The sequence below is a fragment of the Hippoglossus stenolepis genome, chromosome 21 (assembly GCF_022539355.2).
Source record: "Hippoglossus stenolepis isolate QCI-W04-F060 chromosome 21, HSTE1.2, whole genome shotgun sequence".
NCBI classification, from domain to species: Eukaryota; Metazoa; Chordata; class Actinopteri; order Pleuronectiformes; family Pleuronectidae; genus Hippoglossus; species Hippoglossus stenolepis.
This window is the reverse complement of record NC_061503.1, coordinates 17,334,466-17,360,753: the sequence shown is the minus strand read 5'-3', so window position 1 is coordinate 17,360,753 and position 26,288 is coordinate 17,334,466. Positions and strand designations below refer to the sequence as shown.

Sequence of the window (26,288 nt, the reverse complement as noted above, 5' to 3'; positions counted from 1 at the left end):
ATCACCGTATATGTACAGTCATATTTATTACTTTTCATTTCTGTCAAAAACAAAGACATAAAGTAAATGAAAACCTCGGACATAATGAGATCTGAAACAGAATAAGAGACAATAAATAACGTTTTATTGTGCTCAGACCTGAGGCTTTATACAGATATTACAATCACACCTTAGATTTATTGTGATGTTAAATATGGAAAAGAGATTTAAAGGGAAGAAACATTTGACGTGTGGCTGCCGTTATCACCCCCCTCACCACGGTTCAGCTGAATTGGACCCATGAAATCGTAATACAACAGTCTGCAGGAGTGGTGGTGGTGCTGGGAGGGAAGGTGGAGGCGATGGCTGCCGGTGAAACCGATCTGTCAGCCCCACTTCCTGTCGGTGGGATCTGGTGACAGAGCCTCGGTCCAGCTCGCCTCTCCCACCTGCTGTAAATAACAATAAGGTAACGAAGAGAGAGAGAGGGAGCGAGACCGAGCGAGACCGAGCGGCGTCACTGGAGCTTTTTTAGGTCATGATTTGTGGTGTTATGGATTTTTTTTCTTTTCAGCGGCAGGGCCAATAGCTGTAAGGTCAGAGCATCCAGCGTCCTCCGGCGTTAGTAAGCGTGAACCAAAACGGATTGTGATTCAGATCGGCGATGCAGGAATAGATGACCTCGCAGCAGAAACGTGACTTGACTGTCCAGCGTGTATTTAAAGACTCCAAACCACCATTACAGTCTTACGATATTATCCCAGCCTGTGATTAAAGGGCAGAACGTCTATTTAGTCTTGTTTGTCGTCGAAGCTGAACTCTTGGTAAACAGGTGGACGAGCTTCAGGTCGAAACAGTCTGTACACATTCATCCATCCTGTTCTGCTCCGTACTTTTTTTATCAAGATTTATCAAATTTATGAAAATGTCCTATCTCACGGTGTTAAAGAAATATTCCTGGATTCAATGTTTTATACAAACGAAGGATTTAATGGGATTTTTCGTGCCGTCCTTCCAACAAGTTTCAAGAAAATCAGCTGAGTAGTTTTTGCACAAGCCTGCAAATCGAACCTTTACGATGCTGAAGTTCTGCAACGTGCCGTCTTTCTAGATAATTTAAACAAATAGCAGATCTGTCTAAAACACAGAATTCTCTCAGAAGTCTTTCAAGCTCACGAGACTTAAATAAACAGTTTTCAGTTCTTGTTCTCTTAAAACTTAATTTATTAACTAATAACTTAATTTCAGTAATCTACAAAGAACAACTCTATGTATTGAGATCAGGTTTAAATACAGCAAATTATTCACACCTTGTGCTTTTTAGCTGTTTTACCAGGAGATGTGATGTGATTTGAGTTTGCTGTGTTTTAACATTGAGTCTGCTTCTCTGTGTGCAGGGAGTTACTTCGCCAGCCATTTCATCATGGGGGGGGAGAAGTTTGACTCCACCCATCCGGAGGGTTACCTGTTCGGGGAAAACACTGACCTCAACTTCCTGGGGACCAGACCTGTAGCGGTAGGTATTTGTTAAAGAAACAAACAGTCTCCCCACACAGTGGTCGTCCTGGAGCCACTGCCCTGGTTCTGGGGGGGGAAGTACATTCTGTCCAGGAGCTGCCAGCGTGTTGCAGGGACACTTTGTAACTTTAGAAAATAGTGAAAAATGAAAAGATGATGTTTTAAAAAACGTCCAAAACAAAAAAGATATTCAAGTTACGATAAAACCATAACGGCACCTTTTTGGGTGATCAGCTAAGTGATTAATAAAAAACAAATTTCAGCATCAATAATTGCAGCTGCCTCTTTGTCATGTAACAGGATCGGTTACATTTCAGTGTCTCCAGCAGCAGCAGAAGCAATTAACAGGCTTTCACACCGTCACTGGTGGAAATTTGTTTCACTGTCTCAACCTGTCAAGCTAATTAAAAGTGAAATGACAAGTCTGTCCTGCTTCCTGAGCAGAAACGTTGATAAGGGACGGTTCCTCCGGCGGCCCGGCTCAGGCTAATCTCAAACCTCAAGGTCAAACTAATGAGAGCTGCAGAGCAAAGAGGAGGGAGTTAAAATGTTTGACTGAGTGGAGCTGATAAGGAGAAACTCGGCTCCATCTCTCCGTCCTAATCTCAGTCGCTCTGCTGTTTCTGTCTAGACTGGGGCTAAAATTAGGAGTGCAGTTTTTCTCCCGATTATGTGGGTGTTTATAATCCTCCTGTGGACACAGAACTCAGCTGGCAACGATGCTTCTGGGGTTTTTTTGGGGGTTTTTTTTGTCAGAAGCTTTACCAGCATTAGAATGTTTTGTGGTTTCTGAGCAGATGGCGCTCTGGAATCATAAAACCCGACCGCAGTTGTTGTGTTCTCGGCCTCCTGCGCTACTCGACAAATATGATAATGGACGGGGGCTATGTTTAGGGATTTTCAGAGACTACTGTCTGAAGCACAGGGATATCCAAAATGGATTTTCAGTCATGCCTGTGGTTTGGCTTTGTTTGTTTTTCAGTTTGTCGCGACGGAAAAATCTCAACTCTTCAAATAGACTAATAATTAGTGAATCTGTTCATCCATGACAGTAAAAACACTTTTCTTTATTGACCCCTTGACAGTTTGGACTTTCAGTATTAAACAGATGGAATGTCATGAGATTTTGTGTGAACATTCATCCCCCTCTCGGGATGAACTTTAATAACTTTGTGATCCCCCAACTTTTCATTAGGTCAAACACGAAAAGCATTATCCTAATCCTCGGCTGCACTTCAGTGACATATTCCAATTCAGTTTTTCACTATTAGTAAAGGCCGTGTGGATTCTTAGTAAAATGCTGTTCTGTGTTCGTAACAGTCTTAATATTTATATTTCAGCCTGAGACCGATTTTATAATATAAGACCCGCTATGTTGCTGCTGAGTTTCCAGTGAGTGGCTCTTTTCAGCATCTGTTCCTCCGTGTGTGAGTGTTTGTTTGTGTGGTTTACAGGCGCAACTCCTGCTGAGCCCAGATGTGTAATAATACTGAATATGGTGCCATTCACAGCCGCACAAACCCCCCCACACAAACACACAGATGAGGGGTTGTAGTGTGGAGGTATCTGACCACTTCCTGCATGTTTCTCCTCCAGAGATCCTCAGAAACCACCTCGGCTCTCCCTTTACGCTCAGTCAGCAACTTCTGGCTTCAAACGCACAACTAAAAAACTGTGCTGAGAAGTGAACCGCAGAAGTTGGCTCAGGTTTTCAAAGGTTCTGTGTAAATTTAACAGCATTTTAATGTTGGATTTGAATCACTCAAGGTGGGGGGGGGGTCTGTCAGTGAGGAAAGCAGAACGTTTATACCCGTCACAGACCTGTGAGTTGATATTAATAAATGCCGTTTAGATGCGGTGAACCTCGACCATCTGGTCCTTTTTAACTGGCTGGAAATAGACCTCGTCCGTTTGACCCTGGACTTCTGTGTGTCCTGTTTTACTCCTGCGGTCCCTCTGTGTGCAGAAATGTGCCAAACAGTGTCTGAAGTGTCAGCCTCATCCCTGGAAAGGCTCAGTCAGCTCAGCACTTGTCAGCACGGATCTCTGCTGGTGCTGACAACACTTTTGTGTAAAGGTTAAACCCGGAGCAGCCGCGGTCATCTCGTAACCCTGAGTTCCCTGCGGCAAAGATAGGAATGTTGGTGCGGTTGAGGAAAGATGAATACTACTTGTTTTCTTTTATTTTTACAACTGTAATTTGACTGTTGTGTCTTTGTTTTCAGTTCCCGTACGCAGCCCCCCCACCTCAGGAACCAGTGAAGACGTTACGAAGCCTTATAAACATCCGTAAAGACACTCTGCGGCTCGTACGGTATGAGCACCTCCATCCACCTCAACACACACACGCCCCATTTCACCACTGCTGTCTAATTTTATACGCACTGAGTTATTTATAGGGAATAGGCCACAACATGTAATTAAATGAATAGTGTCATAAAAATCCTACATGTATCTTCAGGCATAATCTAATTATACAATTCAAGCTTAAAACAGAAGCACTATATACCCCTTCTCCTTGGAAATGGGACAAACACACACTCACGCACGTATGAACACAATTTATTCACGTCTCAAACATCAATTTCTGTTCTCTACTTATAAAAACCCTCTCCCGTAGGTGCAGCGAGGACCTGAAGCTGCCGGGTGATGAGGCGACGGGGAAGAACAGGGCGTGCTACAACGTCGAGTTCACCTTCGACGCTGACACACAGGTCGCCATCACCATCTACTACCAGGCCATAGAGGAGTTTCACAATGGGGTGCCAGTGTAAGAGTGTGTCCGTCTTTATGCATTTTTTATTGTATTGAATTTGAGAAGAGCAGCATCTGCTACCGTTAGTCATTTTTTTATAGAAATGAAAAAAGAGGCTTGTGTGGAAGAGAAGGTTCCATAGATATTCCTGCAGGCACTCATAAGTAATGCCCACATGGTCTTATCATATTTATATTATACATTGATTTGCTGTGTGTGTGTGTGTGTGTGTGTGTGTGTGTGTGTGTGTGTGTGTGTGTGTGTGTGTGTGTGTGTGTGTGTGTGTGTGTGTGTGTGTGTGTGTGTGTGTGTGTGTGTGTGTGTGTGTGTGTGTGTGTGTGTGTGTGTAGTTACCTGCCCCAGGACAGCTCTCTGCAGTCTGAGACCGTGCACTTCAAGAGGGGAGTTTGCCAGCAGTTCTGTCTGCCCTCACACACGGTCAACCTCAGCGAATGGGCCGACGAGGAGGTAAGCCCTCGGTGTGTGTGTGTGGGCTCTGTGCTGAAGTCTGTACGAGCCTGAGCTGTGACACTGGTTAATACACACGGACAAACACATATCTACTGGGTTAATATCCCCGTCTCTCTGTGATTCCTCCTCAGCTGCTGTTTGATATGGACAAGGAGGTTTTCCCCATGGTGGTGCAGGCTGTCGTGGACGAGGGAGACGGTGAGTTAACACGTGTTTGTCACACTGATGATCTGATGTGAAAGCATGGCTGCAGAATATCAAACAAATCTGTGTCCGCTGCTTCTAATCTCTGCAGAACATTTGGGACACTCGCACATTCTCCTGGCTACATTTGAAAAGGTAAGAAGCTGGTTTCAGAGTAAAAGCCTGTGGCAGGAATTTGCTGCAGTACAGATGTTGCCATGGTTCTTAGAGACGTTTTTTAAGTTACTTTTCCAGCTAAAATTCCAAACATTTGCTGGAAGCAGCTTCTAAAATGTGCAACTGCTTTTCTTGAGCAACTGTTATTTTCTTTGGCAGCACATGGACGGGAGCTACTGTGTGAAGCCTCTGAAGCAGAAACAAGTGGTGAGTTCACCTGTTTTACTTCTCTCTCTCCTTCTTTCATCCCTTTGTGCAACTTTTTCTTTTTTGTTTTATGCTTTTCAAAGACAAAGAAACAGCCAGTCTTTATTTCCCTGCTGCATTTTTTTTCTTCAACATGTTCCTTTTCCCAGGTGGATGGAGTAAGTTATCTGCTGCAGGAGATCTATGGGATAGAGAACAAATACAACAGCCAAGAATCAAAGGTAAGCAGCAGATGACACAAGAGATTTTTCTGTCTGCGCAACATGTGTCTGTGTTTGAAAATCCTCTTTCTTCTCAACAATTAAATGTTTCTTCGTCTCCAGGTTGCTGATGATGAGATCAGTGACAACAGCGCGGAGTGTGTGGTGTGTTTGTCGGACGTGCGAGACACACTCATCCTGCCGTGCAGACACCTGTGTCTCTGCAACGCCTGTGCCGACACGCTGCGCTACCAGGCCAACTGCTGCCCCATCTGCAGACTGCGTGAGTTCCCAATCCGTCTGCCAGCTGTTTCAGATGTGCTCTGCACTTATTAACCATTAAAACTGATTAAAAGCTGCTGCACAAGGTGACGCTTTGTTTAAAATGCACATTTCCTTTAGGGCAGAAACGGCAGAGCCCTGTGTTCCAATCAGAAATTAGATCATTGTGAGGCAGCAATTACAGTTATTTAGATTTTCCAACCCTTTTACAGCTACTTAACAGAAGCACAAATTGCACATTCGATCTCATGCAATATTTATTTAAACGCGTTCCCGTACAGAGGCTCGAAATATGGGAAGAGGTAATGGAAATTTAAATCAATAGCCAACGGATTTATCGCCGCTGAGTGACCACTGCAGCAGAGGAATCAGAGTCTGAAAGTTAACGTCTGGGGAAAGAGCAAAACCTGCGTCATGGTTTGAGCGGATGGGGGAGAGAGGAGAGAGAGAGAGAGAGAGGGAGAGAGAGAGAGAGAGAGAGAGAGAGAGGAAACTGCAGGATGCATCACAGGGCGACTTCACTGGAGCTTTTCTCTCAGCATTGCAACACAAGAGAAAGGAAAATATATATATATATATTTTTCCATCTCACAGTTTTCCCCCCCAATCGTTATATGCTTCAGCTGGTCCTGTATAATTCAATATGACTGCAGCAGCCATGTTTATTTACGAAGTTGGTCATTAAATAATTTTCTATTTTGATTAAAGCAATAATCTCGGTAAAAGAATTTAGAAGTTTTAACAAGAATTTCTTATGTTTTTATTGGGCTGACAACATCTGGCTCTTATCAACTGATATTTCCTCACATGCAGTCTTCATTTACATCTGCTGTTTTAGTGAATTTAAAATTCATGAAAATAAATAATCAAATACATACCCACAGTTTTAAAAATGTCAAATCTTCACCTCTGTATTGTTTGTTTCCCTAAATTGAGACGTTTTGGGAAAAAGCTCTTCAGTTTCCTCTCGGCCTTTTTGTATTAATTGTACATTGTGTGCTGAAATCAGTTTTTTTATATATATATATTTTTGTATTAACAGCGTTCAGAGCTCTGCTGCAGATCCGAGCCATGAGGAAGAAACTCAGTCCTCTGTCACCCACCAGCTTTAACCCCGTCATCACGTCACAGACCTCGGACTCGGAGGAACACTCGGTAAGACAGAGCTGACAACAAAACACAACAAACATCATTATATATTAAAATAAAGATCATCCACCATCCGGCAGAGCTCACATCCCCAGTGTCCTCTTCTCGTGTGCAGGCGTCGGAGCACATCCCTCCAGGCTACGAGGTGGTGTCTCTTCTGGAGGCGCTGAATGGGCCCCTCAACACCTCCTCGGTGGCTCCTCCTCCTCTCCACTCTGGCCCCAGCCACGTCTCTGGAGCGCTGCCTCCGTACAGCAGTGAGCCCCACCCCACCCCGGCTCGCTCCCTCTCCCCTCTGGACCACTCCAACTCCAGTCAGGGACTCAAACTCAAGAAGAGTGGTTCAAAGTGAGTCTGCGTCTCAGGCCAGATAAAAGTTTTATGCTTCAAAGTTAATAGGGACCTGATACTTTACTTGAATATTTTTATGCCAATTAAAATTTTTGTTCTTTAGATTAATATTTATGTTTTTGACCAATAGAACCTGAGTTTTAATTACAAAAATACTCAAAGCACAGAGTCATTTTACAGTACTGCTAATTATGACCACGTTGTATTTATTCTCCCTCTCTGTTATTTCAGTGTTTACTTCGTACCAGTACATCGAACCCACTCCAGTTATTTTCATCCAATGCTTTATGTTTTTCAGGTCACTCTCCCAGAATTCCTCTGTGCTTCCCGAGGAGGAGGATGAGAAGTCCTGCAGTGAATCGGAGGCCTGTCGCCACAAACTGGCTGTGAACCAGCAGGAGGTTTGTGTGTCTGCGTGTTTTCCTTCATGTCATTGTCAGATATGTGTATGTGTTTGTGTGTGAGGAATAAGTGTGGCGTCGGTTGTGAGCCTCTCTCTCTCTCTCTCTCTCTCTCTCTCTCTCTCTCTCTCTCTCTCTCTCTCTCTCTCTCTCTCCCTCTCTCTCCCTCTCTCCCTCTCTTCCTGCTAATGCTTCTCTTGTGTTTACAGTGTGGAGTGACTCCAGACAGCGAGAACCTGACTCTGTCCTCGTCTGGAGCCATCGACCAGTCGTCCTGCACTGGAACTCCGCTCTCATCCACCATCACCTCTCCTGAAGGTACACACACACACACACAATCCAGTTCACTGACATGATGTAGCCCCTCAGTCTGAGTGTAGCAGCTAAATGTCCACGCCAACCACAACCTAAACCTCACACAGTACTAACCTGAACCTTAAAACCAAATCTCGACCTTCAAACAGGCCTTTTAAGCAGCCAAAATGTCTAAAAACTACTAGACCTTTGTTGACTTGTGTACAATGTTCAAACCCAGAGAAATCTGCAATGGTGGTGAAGACAACGATGTTATCTAACTGGGTCTTTTGTTGTTGTTTTGATGTGTCGACCCCTAGAGGCTGAAGTTATATGTTGTCCGTTTAACTTTGACTTTGACTTTTTAGTTTGGTCCATGTCCCATCTACTAACATGGAGGAGGCAGGGCTTATGAGGTATACTGCAGCCAGCCACCAGGGGGTGATCAAGTCACTTTGCCTTCACTTTTTGCTTCTTTTTATACAGTCTGTGCTTCCCAGGTGCTGGTTGGCGGCTTTTTCGAACACTGATCAGAACCAGGCTAGCTGTTTCCCCCTGCTGCCAGTCTTTATGCTAAGCTAAGCTAATCAACCTCCAGGCTGTAGCTCCATATGTTGTGCACGTACATGAAAACGTCTATTTCCCTAAATCTGGAACAATTTCTTTTAATATTACACAAAATATATTTTTAACATAATATGCATTTGCTACTATCCAACAGAAAGTAATGTATATACGGCTGTTGGTCAATTCACGAGATTAGGGATCATCGTATTCTTTTAAATGATGGAAACCAAAGAAAAATAAATCATCCGACCCCCAGAGCCCGAGCGTGATGTGTGTCTCCGTCTGTCTGTCAGACCCAGTGAGCAGCAGCCTGGCCCAGTCAGTGATGTCCATGGCCTCGTCGCACTCGCAGCACTCCCACATCAGCACTGACACCATGTCCTCCATGTCAGGGTCCTACCTGGCCGGGGCCGAAGGCGAGCCCGGGGGGGAGGAGGAGGAGGAGGAAGGAGGCAACGCGGAGGGCGAGGAGAACCAGGACATCCCCATGGAGCGGCGAGGGCCGTCGCAGCAGGACGGGGTGAGGACAGACAAACTCTCTGCATCATCCTGTAAATTAGCACGAGTGTGTCTTTTCATCACTGGAGTTTTCTCCTCTTCTTCTTCTTCTTCTTTTCTTTCAATCAGGAGTTTTCCAAACAGCCAAAGGAACAAAATTACTCAGTGGCTGTCGAGGAGCAGGACTCAGAGGTGACGACACAACACTGACATCTGCATTAATGCTCTTTATTTTGATGTTTAACTCTATTAACCCTTATTTTTCTTTATGTTTTGCTTCAGGGAAATGATGTGACGGAAGAGGACTGCTCCTCCCCATCTAATGGGAAAGGTAACCATGGCGACCGACCCCCGTCACCCTTGACCTCTCACCTCCCCTTTGCATCTGTTGCACCCTCTGGCCGTGTGTAAAATAAATAACCCTCCTCATACAAAACTAAACCCTATGGACCGTGTGGTTGTAGCCATGTCTGAGTGATGACATCCATTTTAAAATACAGGGAACCCGTGTCAGACACTGTCCTCTAGATGGGGCTGTCCCTTTGGAAACGCACGTAATACTGGCTGAAACCACCAGGAGCTGCAGCGTCTTAACTCGAGTGAACGGCTTCTCGTGCAGTTTGTGTGCAATAGAACCTTTTACTACTTTGCAGTGAGGGCTGAGTCTTCCTGTGTCGTTCAGAACAGGTTCTGCTGCACTTGCATGATTTGCACGTTGTGTGTCCAGTGTGTGTGTTTGCGCGTTTGCTGTATGTGTATGAAGTGTGTCGTTTAGCACGGCAGTCTGCATCTGCTGCTTTAACTTATTCATCATGAAGCTTCTTCGTGCTCCATCCACACTGCTGCTGCTGCTGCGGCTGCTGATGTGCCTACGAGTGTGTGTGTCTGTGTGTGTCTGTGTGTGAAGCAAACGCATTGTCACTTTCCATTAGACACCAGTTTAAAAAACATATATGAGTGAATTAGTTTCTCTGTTGAGTGTGTGTGTGTGTGTGTGTGTGTGTGTGTGTGTGTGTGTGTGTGTGTGTGTGTGTGTGTGTGTGTGTGTGTGTGTGTGTGTGTGTGTGTGTGTGTGTGTGTGTGTGTGTGTGTGTGTGTGTGTGTGTGTGTGTTCTGACACCTCGGGCCAGACTGAAACAATCTCTGTGTTCCTGTGTGTTGCTGTGAACGACCTCTCAGTTCTTTAGGAGACGAGCGGACCCCGTGCGGCCTGACGCTGCAAACATGTACTGAAATACACTGTGTAGACGCACTATAGGATGTTCGTTTGCACGCTCGTGTGTAGCATCTGCACCGGCGCTGCCAGACAGCTTCTGTATGTGCCCTGTCTGTGTCTCTGTGCTGAGCTGCCAATCATTCAGTCATCTGTCAGTTCCTCCTCATTAGTTCCACAGACACACACACTACAACCGCACACACACATTCTTGCTGCAGGCATGAGGCACTTACACATGTTCAACCTGTCACTGTTTGTCCACTGGCCATGCTGGAAAAGGCAGAACAACGTGAATCCATAGTGTTAATGTGTCTCAAACCAGACACCAAATATCTGATCATCATATTCCCCAGTGTTTCATACAGAGCTTTAAACAAAGTCTTCTCATGTTGGAAAGTCCTAGAACATATTTATCTCAGTTTCCTTACAAACAAATTTTTTTAAACTTTTATAATTTCGTTTACAAAAGGTCTGTTTCCCTCTGAGTTGTAACGTTTTAGTCGGTGATTTTAACAAAAATCGGTTAGAAAATTCCAAAGTTCACCTGTAGACCTCTTTCAGTCCATCCATCTGCTGCCATGGCAACTCCAGGTGTTTAATGATTAATTAATTAATTAGATTATTACGATTTACGGCTGAGAAGTACTAACTAGATTATTTGCGAATACCTGATCATAATTCCTGGCACATACTTTGACTTCTGTCGTTGTCAAACAGGTATTAAATTAGAACAGTAACGTTCACGTCACTCTTTCTGTTATTCCTTCACGAGTCGGATTATTTGAACTTTACACGCTCTCCACGTTCACTCCCTCGTCCGGTGTCTCCTCCAGTTTGAGAAGATTCTATATTTCTTATCAAGGACAAAAGCTCCTTGTCTCTTTGTCTCTACATCAACAAACAGAAATCCCTCCTGCTCCAGACTCTCAGTGGTTCTGGTGTCATTGAGTCAAACTCCCGTTGAACCTCAGTTTATTTAAACTCACACAGATCAACTGCAGAAAAATATCAGTTATTATTTGACCCGTTCCAGCATGGCCGACCTCCACCCTCCACCTCAGACACCCTCCCCCCCCTCGCTCCCTCACCCCGCCTGCCCCCACTCCTCACCCTCCTCCTCCTCCTCCTGCTGTGCCTGGCTGCTCTTGTTTGACCTTTGCCCTCGCTTGCAGGTGGGCGGAGCAGGTGTCCAGAGTTGGCCAATAACAATCAGGGCGTCGCCCTCTGTGACACGCCCTCTTTGGGGTTGGATAATGAGCAGGCTCCCGACAGCCGATTCGCCGGTGAGTGGCAACCTCTCGAACATGGACAGATGAGAACTTAGGAAGGAGGGGGAGTGCATGAGTCAGAAGAATTAAGGATTTCTGACACATTAGTTTTCAATGCCAACGAGCTCATTGGAATTAAAGCTAGTGAGAAACCAGAGAGGACATTTTGCCCAGCATGAAGATCTGGAGCCGTCCTTCTTCTCTTCATTCCTCCCCTTCGGTGTTGTGGTGCTTCATTGCTTTTTCAGCACCGGTTCGCTGTGCACCGTCTCCCTCCTCTCCCTCTTAGCCGAAGCCCTGGTGTGTGTTTGTGTGCGAGTGCATCTTATTGTGTGTGTTTGCATGCTGTGTTTCCTGTGTGTGTGTGTGTGTGTGTGTGTGAGAGAGAAAGAGTCTTGTCCATCCCAGAGTTCATGTTCAGCGTCTGCCAGCTCTCGAGCCGCTTTGCCAAACATCTGCTCCTCATTCTTACGTCCCGCCATCTTCCCTCCTGTCCTCCCCCAACCCTCCTCCTGCTTCTCCACACTGGGTGCGTTGCTGTGATGGGAGCTCAAGGTCTCGATTTTACTTCACAGCATTTTTTAAATGGAGATTATTTAACCCTCTGGGGTCCAGGATGAATGTGATTTTTTTTTTTGGCCAACTTTTCATGCATTCATATTTGTCTTTGTGCATCTTTTGAACCACAGATATTGTAAATGTTTCATCAAGGTAAAAAAATATAAAAACAGCCACAATAAAAATGCCGTAATCACTCAAAATATTTGATAAAGCAGCTCAATGTTTAAAAAGATATTGTTTTACTATTCATACACACCAACGAAACAGAGAAATAAAATGTTAGAAGTATAATACAGTCTATTTACATCATTCAGATTCTGCCCTTTTTAATTAAAAGTTTGCATTTAAATAATTGACAATATTAACATTTCAGTTTTATTGTTTTCTGTTGTGAAGGTTAAAAGTCCCACGTTAACACTTTATCTGTGTATGAAAGTTAAGTCACTTTGAATGAAAGAAGACTCCAGAGGGTTAATTTAACGTAAAGGGACTAAATTCGGGTTCAAACCTTCGTCCCGTCCTTTAGCTCTGTGTCGATTCAGAAGCTTTCCTCTGATTTCCCGTCATTTCCTTGAACCTGTTTCACCTCTTCGCTGTTTGACGGTGGATGTTGTGACATGTTTTCTCTCTGTCTCGTAAAAGTGTTCTGTTATCTCTGTTTCTCTCCTTTTTTCCCCCTCCTGTCATTCTTCACATGTTCTGCCGTCTTTCCCCCCGGATCTCCTCCTTCCTCCCTTTGTCTTTCTTTCCTCTGTCTCTTCTCCTTCTTTCGCCTTCTATCGGACGGACAGATGAGGAGTCGTGCCCAGTGCACATTGACTAGGTATGGAGTTACGGTCGGATTGTAGATCAGACACCAGGGTCACAAACTGTTCTTCTTTTATTATAACCCATGGTAGCTGCTTATCATCAGTTGTACAAGTACCAAGTATAGAATTCAGTTATCAAATATCTTTAATAACGCGATGCAGACTTTTTAAAGTGATTATTTTTCTGATAACTTTGATTTTTAATTGGTTATTCAATGCGTTAAAAACGTGGAGAAACATCATGATTGACAGTGGTTCCATTCCCCCGATCGTGAATCCTCAGACTCTGGCTCCAAAAGACGTCATCAGCGCAACTTGGCAGCGTTCGTATCCGCAATATTTTGGCTTCCTTCCTGGATACTGGGAGGAAGTGGAGACACATCGTCCATGTTTCTTTACAGGCGATGGTTCAGCCTGGTCACAGTGGATTCAAATGAAATAGAAGCTTTGATTAAAAAAAATTCTGAACCGTTTTTTCAAACTAAGCGTCATCTCCCTCTCTCTCTCTCTGTCTTCTTCTCTCGCTCAGATCTGATGTACCTCGGGGGCTACAGGCCTGTTTTGGAGCCCCTCCCCCACCACACCTCCACCAGCAACATCAACCTGGAGGAGCAGGGGGCCGATAACAGGGACGGCCAGAGTCCTAAACACCCCCGCCGCGGACCACTCATGGTGTAACACTCACACACGTACACAAAGACTTAACCTTAATCCATCCAGACGTCTGACCCTGTCGTAGTGCTGCATAGCTGGATACTGTCCTCGCTGAACAGGGAAACCCCCCCCCCCAACCTCTCGGAACATCTGATTGACGTGAAACCCCGTCCTGAGTGGAAAGAGGAGGGAAGAGGAACAAACAGCATCACCTCTCCACTGAACACTTTACTCTCACCAAGTTTCCTTGACCTTTTTTTTTTTTTTGTCTGTGACCGAACGTGTTGTGGGAAAGATGATCCCACTGCGACATTATTATTTATTACCTGTAGGTGTAACCAATGAGTGCTCTGTATCGTGACACTATCTTTAGAAACATACATGCTGCTCCTTTCCTTCCCTCATTTCTCCTCTCCCCCTCTCCTCTCCTCTCCCTCCTCTCCTCTCCTCTCCTCTCCTCTCCCCTCCCTCCCCTCCTCTCCTCTCCTCTCCTCTCCTCTCCCTCTCCTCTCCTCTCCTCTCCTCTCCCTCCTCTCCTCTCCCCTCCTCTCTATTACCAGCCAAACAGTCAGGGGCTACTGTGATCGGCAATCGGATTTATTACTAATCTACTTCTTCTTCTCTGTTATAAACTGTGCGTTGAATGAGTGTTCGGACACTATATAAAAGTCAGCTCACACCAGACGACCTTACGTTACCACAGCAAACTGAAAACGTCCGGACCCCTCTCCTCGGATCGGGGAGCTCCAGTCTCGACTTCGCATGCAGCTCCCGACTGCTGCTGATTTCCTTCACCTCTCCAGCCGCAAATGAATTTAAAACACGATAACCAATTGCTGAATGTGAATCCAGAAACTCTCGGACTTGAGATGAACAGAGAAAGACACGTCTCACAGAATGTAACGCGCGGAAGAAGGGGAATGTACGTGACATCCTACTCGTCACCTGAACTGGAATTAAACACAAACTGTGAACCTTCGAAGTGGTTCTTTAAAAAACACACCCACCGCGCCGCCCTCTCCTTCTGCAGCTACGTGTTAGCATGTCCGCTTTTTCTTTCAACTGGAAATCAACAAGTACCACCAAGCAATAAAGATGCCCAAGCTGCATCTCTTCCTTTTTCCCTCTGCAGGAGGACGCTCACTTACAGTCAAGGACAGACGCTGTGTTTGCACTGGCCTCTTCAATCAAATACAGACATTCATGTGTGTTTAATTGTCATTTTTTATTTTAAAGGGATTGATTGCGAATGGAACAACAACAGTAGAGATTGGAGCCACACTGTGGTCAGCTGGTATTTAGTTTTCTTGTGATCATCACCCCGACGAACCCTCTTTACTTCTCATCCGTGAAGCTTTTAGTTGTTTCGGTTTTGTATAACTTTTAATGTATAGCTCACCTGTTGTTGTTGTTCTCCCGTTTCTGTGTTTTTAAGTTGTTGCAGAACACTGTGTTGTTTATTGGAATGTGGATGAAAACATGTGAAGCATTTGTAAAGGTTTACACACTCGCACACACACACACACACGTGATCTCACAAATAACTGAAAAGGGACGATATCGACATTTAATGCATTATTAGCTGTTTCCTAGACGACACACGTTGCGGTGCATGAGGCGATAGTAGAGTAAGCATGTTAGTCTAGGTCGGCCTGCACCCTCCTGTAGAATCCTGATGGGTCACTGCACACACACGAAGCCGTTTCATGTCCTTCTGCAGTGTTAACTAATCGGTTGCTGGCTCCTTCTTCCCTTGACCGAACCGTCGAGGTCAAGGCTACTGCACTATTATATCCAAGCTGCAAACAGTCACGTGATTACAGTCCGAATGTGCAGGCGAAGCCGTCCCCTCCGGCACCGGTCGCAGTGTTCAAGCAAAGGAACGGGGTTCTGAATCTGCAAGACCCCACTTTTTCTAGAACCAAGAGTTAAAAAAATGTCCAAGAAGATATCGAACAGACAATAAAGATTTTGCAACTAACCCGTCACTGAGTGATTTGTGTAAATTGGTGGAATTGAATGGGTTTTAGTTCTGGTCCCTGAGAATCAAACGCTGCTCTGAGATGTTTCCCAACATGATCAGCTGGTTGTTTGTAATTACAGCCGATCCACTGACACACATAAGAAGACTTAAATCAACGTAGACAGTAAATCAGCTGTGGTGCTGGGCTGCTGGCACCGGACAGTGAGTGCAGCCGGAATGAGAGTGAGTGGGTGTAAATGGGCAAAGCATGATGTCATTAACCATGTCTGTTCGGTGATCAAGTTCCTGTCTAATTGAATTGCGTTGTTGTGAACTGCGTCTTATGTTCAACAGCAAACCTCTGTTTTGTAGCTGAACTTAAACCCACTGAGCTTTAGCTGTAAAAAGAAAAAGCTGTAAATTCACATTATCTCTGTGTTCAGATGGATGAATCCCCCGCCTGCCTTTCCTATAGTGTCATTGAACATCACTCACCTGTAAACCAATCATCTGCAGCCTCACCTGCCTTCAAAATATAGAGCTCTGATGTATGTTCACCCCCTCTGCTCCTCTGTGAGCCAATCACAGCGTCCGTCCGTGGCGTCCCAACGAGGGAGGGGTTTCTTCTCAGGAGGTCGTTCATCGTGTCCAGCGGAGACACAGTGGGTCTGGTCTCACAGCAGGGACACACACCCACACACCCACACAGACACACACACAGACACAAAGCTGTAGATATGGTGCCTGTTGTTTTCTTCGTCTTCATCTTCCTCACAGGTAAGATCTTCTGTTATATGATGATGTTTGAACCTTGGACAAATGTCTAAATTATTATATTTCAGGTTGAACTGTACTTAAAGTCCCACTGTTAAACATTTACAATAAATATAAATATTAAATCAACTACATACACATTATACTGTAGTTTGAAGCAGATATGTGTTAATTCATGTACTTGTACACGTGTCTTCTAAACAACTGCTTCTATTGACCATCTGGAAAAACTATTAAGATATTAATTGGAACAGTTAAAGTTTAGTATTTTATTATTGACCATTTTGACCATCAAGTCACTTTGGCTTCACTTTTGTCAAATATATATCGATCTTGATGTTCTAATTAATCTGTACAGTAATGAAAACTTTAAATGTTCTTATAGCAGCGTACAAATACATTAAAATGTGTTATAAACCGTTTCTTAATGATTATACATGAATGTCAAATGCGGGGACTTGAAGTAAAGTTACCAATCAAAGAATATAAAGAAAAACCCACGATAAACAAAATGCTAAGAACCAAAAGCTGTTCGATATCGAAATAAAAATACACATAAAAATATCATCTTAAAGTCGAGCTGTACGATGACATTTTGATGCACCGGTATTTCTCTGTGTTTTACTGCAGGTGGGACGTCCTCGAAGAACGTGTGCAGTTACCACGACGTCCTGGATTATCTGAACCTGACCACAGACAACAATGTGTTTAAACTGACCCGGCCCGTTCTGGACCACACGCACCACACCAGGATTCAACTGGACATCCTCCTGTACGCCATCCTGGCTGTGGTACGTTCGTCACGCAGCTCTAACGCTGAACGCTGCCAGGCTGCTGATCGGTACTGACGGGTGTGTGTGTGTGTGTGTGTGTGTGTGTGTGTGTGTGTGTGGGTTCATTCACAGATCGAGAAAACGCAAACTTTCGTTCCTTTTATCTGGGCAACGCTGGTGAGTTGACTTAGTGAAACCATAGACTGTAAATTAAAGTGGACGACATGATGGTTCACAAGAAGTGAAGCCAAAACATATTGATCGCCCCCTGGTGGCTGGCAGCAGTACGGGCATCTTTATTTACAGTGTATGAGTGAAACTTTCAAGTTTTTTTATTTGGATTATTTAGATGTAAAACGTCATTTTGCATCGGTAGACATTCTCTGTTCTAGTCCGTGTGTTTTTCTGTATTTAATGCACCTTTAAACGTGAGCTCACTTTTACATTTACCGCAGCAGTGGAACAATGAACTAATTTCATGGGACCCTGCTCAGTTCTGTGGAATAACTCGGATTACAGTTCCTAAAGACATGCTGTGGAGACCAGACTTGTTAATCTATGAGATGTGAGCGCACACACGCACACACACACACACACACACACACACACACACACACACACAGTGATAATGCTATAAATCATTGCTTTGCTCTCACCAGGTAAAGAGGGTGTTTGCTAGACGATGGACTAATGGGTTGTTATTCTTTGTTAAACATGAAGCTCTTAAACATTGTGCAAGTTAATAGCTCTGTATCTACACCCTGTGTTTGTTCAAGTGATTTGCACGAGTGCTCACTCTGATTCACGCATACACAACGGGCTGCACACTATTGTTTGGCTGAGCAGTGAGAAAACATGATCCTGTTGATTCACTTTACGAGTCTTGTGAACTGCTGTTTGGTTTGATGCTACACAAACACACCCTGAAAGGATTTTGTGTGCGTTCGCCTCAGGGTGCAGAAAGACAACTCCGACCGCAACCCGTACTTGTATGTAGACCACCATGGGATGGTCACGTATGAAGAGGACATGAACGTGGTCAGCACCTGTGAAATGGACGTGCACAAGTTCCCCTTCGACACACAGAGCTGCAACATCACCATCAGCTCTGCAGTACACTGCAGTGAGGGAGAGTGTTATTCAGTAACAGTCATGTATTTTATTTATGTAACTTTTGTTGTTGCCTTAAGTTGCTATTTTATGTTTGAAAGCTAATTAATGATGAGTCAAGTTGTTTCTCAGCAGCTAAAAACTTCTCTTCTCTTCAAAGTCGAGGAAATGCGTCTCTTTCCTTCCTCCAACTCGTCCCGGGCCACTCAGTTTTCCCGCGAGGTGATGAAGAGTCAGGGCGAGTGGGAGTTCCTCCATCTGTCTGTCAGCAGCTACAACTTCACCTTCGACAACCGACTGTGGGAGCAGCTCGTATACACTGTACGCACACAGACAGACAGGTGACGAAGCACAGGACCAGCCTGAGCAGAGTCGGAGCAAATCACCATCATCGACACATTGAATAAATCAATATCTTTTAGACGCGTGGTGATAATCCCTCCAGTGGAGTCCAGAGGTTTGGATAATCTCAATCTGAAAACTGAAAACTCGGTTCAATTGCTTATTTCACGATCTTACATAATTAGTTGTCTCATGGAGGTTTAAATTAATGGAAAATAACATTTTACGATTAAAGTTATATTTTATGCATCACTCATATATATATATATATACTCCAGAAATGTCTGTTTCCACTCGATGGATCTCATCTGACCCGTGACCCTGTTTTTCCTAGTTCACCATTAAGCGGCGGCCCCTCCTCCACGTCATCAACTTCCTGTTGCCCATCCTCTTCTTCCTGAGTCTGGATCTCGCCTCCTTCTTCATCTCGGACCACAGAGGAGAGAAGCTGGGATTCAAGGTCACTGTGCTGCTCGCCATCTCCGTCCTGCTGCTCATCCTGAACGAAATCCTGCCCTCCATGTCCAACAAGACTCCGCTCATAGGTACAACTGGACACCAGCTTCAAGAACCAGTGCGTCCGAGTTATAGAGACGATGACGGAAACCCAAATATATCAAATCACTCTATAACCACTGTTAAAGTATCTAGATATTTTCTTTCTGGTTTGACTAAAACCTCAAACTTTCTAATGGTTCTCACAGCCCTGAACGAAACAGAGTGATTGTCTGTTTTCCTCCTTTCAGCGACCTACTGCATTGTGATCTTTGCTCTGATGCTGCTCAGTCTGCTGGAAACCATATTGGTTGTATATCTGATGGAAATCGACTCCGAACAGAGGCTGAAGAACGACCAGGAGGACAAACAGGAAAAAGTCAAAAGTGACGACGGTAAAACCGGTGAGACCCACACATCCTCGACAGGAGCAGACTCCACACAAGCTTAGGATCCTGAAACTTAATTTTCCAAATCAGCTGCTTCATTTGAACTCTGATTGACAGATTTTTACTGTCTGTGCCTCGATTCTTTCATATTTTTAGTCACAAATATTACATTTTTTTATGAATCGTTGTGGTTATTGTTGTGTTTTCAGAGAAGAGAAGTCGGCGCTTCTGTTCATGCATCTGCAAAGCGTCAGAGAAAGAGACTGAAATGCTGCCGGTGCCGGAGGAGGTACAGGATCACACTTTCAGATTCAGTCTTAACATGCGACAGATTCATATGCGTCATATGCATTATGTCAAAGTTTTTACAATTCTTCACTCTCTGTAACGCTTCTTTCTTTCCAAACTGTTATTACGGAAAAACTATTAGATTTTTCTGATATTAATAGTACAAAAATATTCGATTGCTGATATATATATATATGAAAATTATTTATTAAATTATATTTTACAGTTTAACCATAAACCTCATCACAAATAACTATAAATATAGATTAAGAAATTATTTTCATTATTAACATGTGTCTGTGGTTGTGTGTTATCAACATGTGTCTGTGGTTGTGTGTTATTAACATGTGTCTGTGGTTGTGTGTTATCAACATGTGTCTGTGGTTGTGTGTTATCAACATGTGTCTGTGGTTGTGTGTCATTGACATGTGTCTGTGGTGCAGGTCAGCAGATGTGTTCAGTCGAGGGAGTCTCGTGTTCTGCTCTTGATTCTGGACGAGCTGCAGGAGCTGAAGAAAACCATGAGTCTGCACCTCAGCCCCAGGGAGGCGGGGGGGGGGAGGTTCTTCCTCTGGGCCACAAGAATCAACAGAGCCTTCTTCGTTTTCTACGTCACCACCGTGTTGCTGTTTCTGTCCCTGCTCTTCTATGAGTGGAAGCGTTAGAAACGTACAGTCCCTCCCTGTAGTGCCTCAGTTTCTGTATTGTGTGTATTTCATGTATTTGAAGGAGTTTGAATTTGTCTTGTTGTGAATTCAGCTGAGATCATCTGCTTGATTCGAAGTCTGTTTGATGTCATTTAATCTTTCCGCTTAAAGATGTGTAATAAATAATCCATGTTGGTTCGAGGCAAAAATGTAATATTGAAGAAAATAAACTGTGCTGAATTTGAAGAAATTCCATTGTGGCCTGTTCACAAGAGAGAGACGGACGGACCAGTAGGAAACATAACGCCTCCGGGCCCTGGCTGTCACCGCAGGAGACAGTTACCCAGGATGCACCTTGATGTGGTCACGCCCACCAAAGAAAAGCCTTGAACTGTTAATTTAATGAGGATGATCAGTTTCCACAGATAAAAGAGGAAAACCTTCTTCTTCCTGTTCACATCCTTCACTTGGTCGACGTGGTTGAAACGGACTCGCTGACCTCGCGGACTCGTCAGGTCGCTGACATCATCTCTTCAGTCTTCTTCCACTTCGCAGCTCATCGTTCACTCTAAACCAATCATGTCCTCGTTCACCAGCTCCACTCGTTCACAGCTTGTTTTTTAACCCCGTTGTCACCATGACGACACCTTGACCTTAACAAGGTTAGAACGTCAACCCAAAGACAAGCTGAATATAATTGTTTTGTTGCCTAAAGTTAATCAAACTTCAGGGTTTCCTACACGTCCACTTCTGTCATTCTGAATCGTCGACATCAAAATTGATTAGATTCAATGAGTCAAATTCAACTCTGACCCCAACAGCTCACTCTGACAGGTTCTCACAGCCGCCACCAGGGGGTGTGCTCAACTTTGTGATGATTGACTTTGAAATTTCATGTTCTGGTCTTTTCCCAGAATGAAAAGTCAAAGTTAATGATTATAAGACTATAAAGTTTCTGAAGAGTAAAATAAAGATAGATTTACTCTCCTGGTGGAAAGTTTGGATCGACCTGAACTGGATTAGCCTCAACACAGTGCACTGATATGATGCTGATGCCAGGTGGGATATGAACACATCAGAACATATAAGTTAACCATCTCAAAATGTATTATATAAGTAATCAATTTGGAGAAGTGAAAACTGTATGTTCCTCTGAAAAGCAGCATGAGTACAATCTAGTAAAGTAAAGATACTACAAATGTTTTCTTAGATAAGTGAGTAAATGAGATGAAAACACAAATGAACAATCATCCAGTTCCTATGGAGAATAATTCATCAACAGAACACAAATTAATAGAACAGAATATAATAGAATAGAATATCCGGTGTTATTGACACGGCTCACATTTGAGCTTTTCATCCAAACCTGTGGGATTTGAGTGAAAATGTTTACTGGCTGAAGTTTCTTTAACTCGCCTCTCGTTCTCGCTCTAACCAAACCACAAAGAGATGCTGTGGGAGTGAGCGCTGTCTCCAGATGGCTATTAGACTAATGACATTTGAGGAGAAAAAAGAGGAAGACAGAAAACATAAAGGTTTGGTAATTCCCTCTCACTGTGCGAGGCTCTCAGACTCCCAGACAATAGGACACACATTCTCTGACCAGTCGACTGACACAGGTGTTGCAGCCATGATGCTCTTCGGTTCTCTCCTCCTGCTCGTCTTCCTCACCGGTAAGAACACGACACCTGCAGATTCGTTTCTTTATCTATTCAAACTGCTGTGACAGTATTGAGAGTCTGATTTTCAGAGATGCTCTCCTGTAGATTTGTCGTCTATGTGTCAAGTTGAGGAAAATACGGCTTTAAAAGACAAATTGTAAGAAATAACATTTAATGTCTTTTCAAAATAATATATATCTGTTCTAAAACCTGTGTTATGTGACGTCTGTAACATAATTCCGGGGGAAATGCATTTGGACATATTACCTCAGCTGATCTCAGAGAGCTCTCATTAAGGCTCTTTGTGTGACCACAGACACTGGATGTTACTCCTCACATTCATGAGCTGTGGTTTTAATGGTCGGATAATTATTTCACAGGCGGCGGATTCCCACCAACACAGTTGATTGTCTAATGTCCTTTCTTCTAAATAATTTCTCCTCAACTTGAACTTCTGATTTACAAGAAAGAAAAGATGCGAACATGTGAGTGAGCATCTCACAGATTTCTCCTTTTCCTGTGTTTTTCAGATGGCGTGCGCCCGGAGCAGAACTGCAGTTACCAGGACGTGTTAAACTACCTGAACATGAGCAGAAACAACGAGCGCTTCTCCATGAGCCGGCCTGTGAAAAACTACAGGCACACCACCCCGGTGCACCTGGAGGTTGTGCTCTACGCCATTCTAGATGTGGTGAGCGGTTAAAGATTCATTTCAAGTGATCATCATGGAGTTTACACTGTTTTACAGGGAGAAACACGAGTGTCACAATAAAGCACTTGGTTGACATTCAAGAGATTCTGCACTTAAATGTGTGTTTCGAGCTGTAAACTAGATTATATGTCCTTTTTTTGGATGAAACACATTAATCCCATTCATTAAAAATCTACATTTATGGGTTGAACTTGGCTCATGACGCCTCCGAGTGTTTCAAAGTGTCTGGGACGATGCTTATATATTTATACATGGAAAATACTGCAAGAATAAGTAATAAAACCTGAAAATACATTTTCATTCAATGAATTTAATTCTATGATCAAAAATCAGTCACGTCCATCTTGTGAATTTTTAAAAGCTTCTACGTGTCTTAAGAAGTCGTTAGAGATTATCTTGCTCATCAAAAGTGTCATAAACTTTAGTTTCTGTCAAAGGAACCAATTTGAACAGAATAATAAAAATCCCTGAGCTGTTTGTTGGTTGTGCTGTAACAATATTCACATATTATTCTGTTTACAGGTTGAGAAAGAGCAGAAGTTCATCCCTTACGTTTGGACTGTCATGGTGAGTTCTGCCATTTTTTTTTAAAACTTAAATTTCTGTCCCTTGTTCTCGCTGTAATTTGTTTGTTTTCATATTTTTGTTCCTGTCTTGTATTTTTTTCTCGTAGCGGTGGAACAACGAATACATTTCCTGGGATCCGAATCAGTTTTGTGGAATTGACAATGTTTCTCTGCCCGCTGAACTTTTGTGGAAGCCAGATCTCGCTATTGTAGAAATGTGAGTAGCACACGCACACACACACACACACACACACACACACACACACACACACACACACACACACACACACGCACACATGCACACACACAATGATGCGTTCAGTGCATATATTGATTTTCTAAATTACATAGAAAGATGGGGTCATAATGGCCACAATGTAAAAGCAAAATTAAGAAAATGAATGCCAGTATCATATTTGCCAATTGGTTGATTTGACAGTAATGTGGATAGAACATCAGAACATTAGGTTTTTGCTCGGAAACAACATCACACACAACAGCTGAAGCATTTGGAAACACAACACTTCTTCCTCTGAGTGGAAATGCTAGAAATAAAACCAATAAATTGAATTATCGCAAATGTGTTTTTATGAAAAAGGTGTCACAGCAACTTCTCCTTAAGTTATCTTGCACGTATGATTCATTATTTCCGTGCAATGAGGTTTACTGAACGTGTGTAAAAGAGTTTATCGTTGTGGTGATATCGGTGCATGTGTCGTTTTTGAAGCAGCTGTGATGTTCACGTGTCTCCACATGTGTCCAAGTAGGACCGAGAAGGACAAAGCTCCTCCCAGTCCGTATCTCACCATCAACGCTAAAGGTGACGTGGAGGTTCAGAACGTCCAGGTGTTAGTCAGCACCTGCAGGATGCAAATCTACACGTTCCCCTTCGACATCCAGAGCTGCAACCTCACCTTCAAGTCCGTCATACACGCCGGTGAGAGCATCCACAAACCCATCCATCCATCCATCCATCCATCCATCCATCCATCCATCCATCCATCTGTCTGTCTGTCTGTCTGTCCATCCATCTGTTCATCCATCTGTCTGTCTGTCTGTTCATCCATCCATCAATCCAGGCAACCAATCCCCTGGTCAGTCCATCCTTCCATCCATCCCCCCCCTTCATCCATCCATCAATCTATACATTTATTTATCCTTCCATCCATCCACTCATCCAACCATCCATCCATTAATTTAACCACATCCTCTGCTAAATGGTAAATGATTTGTCTTTATATGGCGCTTTTCTGGTCTTAATGACCACTCACGACTCACGAGGACGACCGCTCTACCCCCTGAGCCACAGCCATTAGTCCATCCATCCATCCATCCATCCATCCATCCGTCCGTCCCTTTTGCTCCTCTAACAAACTGTTATTTCCTCTCTCTCCTCAGCTAAGGACATTCGGCTGCGAGCCAGTGACAACTCCTCAGAGGCCACCGAAGAGTCTCGGGAGGCGATGCAGACGCAGTACGAATGGTTGTTTATCAACATGACGGTCACACCCAGAAACTCCACAGATCTACTCAGCCAAGACATCATTGTTTACACTGTGGGTATAATGACTCTGTTAAAGAACAGTTTGAGGTAGTTGCACTTTAGCATTTTCAGTTAAAAGACTCAAAACATTTGGTAACATTTTGAAGAAATGTTGCATTTCCTTTCTTTTACTTCTTTCTTGGATCTGAAATATAATAATCCACCAACGTGTCCCCTTTCATCCATTACTCTCGACAACATTTAACAGATTCTAACTTGAGTACACTTTTGACTTGTTTTCCACTGTATTATGTGGATTGAAATGATTTTGAACTCTGTCGTCATGAGCCGTTGTTGAAGTTAAATCAACCACCTGAAGCTTGAACCTCACTTAACAGATCAAAATGAAGAGGAGGTCGGCCCTCTACATCGTCAACTTCATCCTCCCCATCCTCTTCTTCCTCTGTCTGGACTTGGCCTCCTTCCTGATGTCAGACACTGGCGGCGAGAAGCTGAGCTTCAAGATCACCGTGCTTCTCGCCGTCACCGTGCTCCAACTCATTCTCAATGACATTCTGCCTTCGTCGTCAAACAGGATCCCGCTCATAGGTAAAGAAGCTCAGAGTTTTTCCTTCACTGGACTGAACACATTGTTTTACTATGACATTAATGACGCAGCATTCTCCCCTCAGCGGTTTACTGCATCGGGATGTTTGCTCTGATGATGCTCAGCCTCCTGGAGACGATTGTGCTGATGTATCTGATCGAGAAAGACTCGGCGCCACGAGACAACAAGAAAAACAGAAGTCTGAGGGACAAGTGTAACCAGGGCAAAGACAATTACAACAACTGTCATGAAGGTGAGACCAGAGGTTCGTGTCACCAGCTGTTCTTCAATTCAAAATAAACCCTGAGTACGAATTAGGTCTTTGTTACCAAATCTTATTTTGGTGTAAAAGAGGTATAAGACTAATGTTGGCTGGAAGGACATTACAATATTAGTAATGAGGCAGTGAATAGCTGGTGCAACGTGATCCAGAACAATAGAAACTGTCTTTATGTTAATTTACTGTTTTTATTATTCTACATACTTATTAATTATATTGTCTTTTCAGAGATGCACTCATGGACTCAGTGCTCGAGTATCTTTGATGTATCTGGTGAAACTCCGTCTGAGCTGCTGTCTATGACCAACGAGGTTGGTAGTGCATTAGAATCAGATTGCACTTTAATGCTCATGACAATGGACACAAAATGCTCGATGACAAATACACAATCAACCGTCTAAACAAATCTACTGAACCTCTCTTGCAGCGTCAGAGCAGAAAGATGGTGGAGGACGAACGGGTCCTGGAGAAGGTGTCAGACGAGCTGAGGGAGATGGAGAAAACTCTGAGTCTGATCCTCAGCAGCAGGAGAGACGAGTTCAAACCCGGCTACTGGAGCACAGTGGCTAAAAGAGTCAACAAAGTCTTCTTCATTTTCTACGTCATAGTGATCACTGTGTTTTTAGTTTACCTCTTTTTAATGTGGAAATCCGAGTGA

General features: G+C 43.7%; 3 protein-coding genes across 3 annotated transcripts in view; all 3 read left to right on the top strand.

Moving 5' to 3' along the window:
- Nucleotides 1-15,521, top strand: part of rnf157 (ring finger protein 157) — a 19,523-nt gene extending 4,002 nt beyond the window's left edge. Inside the window, exons 4-21 of the mRNA XM_047338435.1 lie at nt 1,377-1,495; nt 3,723-3,811; nt 4,118-4,267; nt 4,603-4,720; nt 4,855-4,921; nt 5,019-5,062; nt 5,243-5,290; nt 5,440-5,511; nt 5,614-5,773; nt 6,815-6,927; nt 7,037-7,269; nt 7,571-7,673; nt 7,883-7,991; nt 8,828-9,054; nt 9,162-9,224; nt 9,315-9,363; nt 11,421-11,531; nt 13,416-15,521. Coding sequence (XP_047194391.1) covers nt 1,377-1,495; nt 3,723-3,811; nt 4,118-4,267; nt 4,603-4,720; nt 4,855-4,921; nt 5,019-5,062; nt 5,243-5,290; nt 5,440-5,511; nt 5,614-5,773; nt 6,815-6,927; nt 7,037-7,269; nt 7,571-7,673; nt 7,883-7,991; nt 8,828-9,054; nt 9,162-9,224; nt 9,315-9,363; nt 11,421-11,531; nt 13,416-13,564 — 2,024 coding nt within the window. The 3' untranslated portion in view covers nt 13,565-15,521. The remainder of the gene's footprint in view (nt 1-1,376; nt 1,496-3,722; nt 3,812-4,117; nt 4,268-4,602; nt 4,721-4,854; nt 4,922-5,018; nt 5,063-5,242; nt 5,291-5,439; nt 5,512-5,613; nt 5,774-6,814; nt 6,928-7,036; nt 7,270-7,570; nt 7,674-7,882; nt 7,992-8,827; nt 9,055-9,161; nt 9,225-9,314; nt 9,364-11,420; nt 11,532-13,415) is intronic.
- A 719-nt stretch (nt 15,522-16,240) lies between these two features.
- Nucleotides 16,241-20,546, top strand: LOC118100754 (5-hydroxytryptamine receptor 3A). Its single transcript, XM_047338434.1, has 10 exons — nt 16,241-16,280; nt 16,908-17,068; nt 17,183-17,227; nt 17,506-17,615; nt 18,004-18,173; nt 18,321-18,481; nt 18,837-19,047; nt 19,249-19,401; nt 19,596-19,675; nt 20,118-20,546. Exons 1-10 carry the CDS (start codon nt 16,241-16,243, stop codon nt 20,337-20,339), a joined length of 1,353 nt encoding a protein of 450 aa, XP_047194390.1. The 3' UTR covers nt 20,340-20,546.
- A 1,405-nt stretch (nt 20,547-21,951) lies between these two features.
- LOC118100952 (5-hydroxytryptamine receptor 3A-like) lies at nt 21,952-26,288 on the top strand. The gene is made up of 10 exons (XM_035146502.2): nt 21,952-21,994; nt 22,513-22,673; nt 23,217-23,261; nt 23,368-23,477; nt 24,028-24,197; nt 24,659-24,816; nt 25,142-25,352; nt 25,436-25,603; nt 25,859-25,941; nt 26,058-26,288. Exons 1-10 carry the CDS (start codon nt 21,952-21,954, stop codon nt 26,286-26,288), a joined length of 1,380 nt encoding a protein of 459 aa, XP_035002393.2.

Excerpts from the sequence above, each read along its gene's own strand:
- LOC118100754 (XM_047338434.1), top strand. The coding sequence starts at position 16,241 with ATGGTGCCTGTTGTTTTCTTCGTCTTCATCTTCCTCACAG. Across the intron at positions 16,281-16,907 it reads CGTCTTCATCTTCCTCACAG|GTGGGACGTCCTCGAAGAAC; the intron begins GTAAGATCTTCT and ends GTTTTACTGCAG. Across the intron at positions 18,482-18,836 it reads GGGAGCAGCTCGTATACACT|TTCACCATTAAGCGGCGGCC; the intron begins GTACGCACACAG and ends TGTTTTTCCTAG.
- LOC118100952 (XM_035146502.2), top strand. The coding sequence starts at position 21,952 with ATGATGCTCTTCGGTTCTCTCCTCCTGCTCGTCTTCCTCACCG. Across the intron at positions 23,262-23,367 it reads CTTACGTTTGGACTGTCATG|CGGTGGAACAACGAATACAT; the intron begins GTGAGTTCTGCC and ends TTTTTCTCGTAG. Across the intron at positions 24,198-24,658 it reads CAAGTCCGTCATACACGCCG|CTAAGGACATTCGGCTGCGA; the intron begins GTGAGAGCATCC and ends CTCTCTCCTCAG.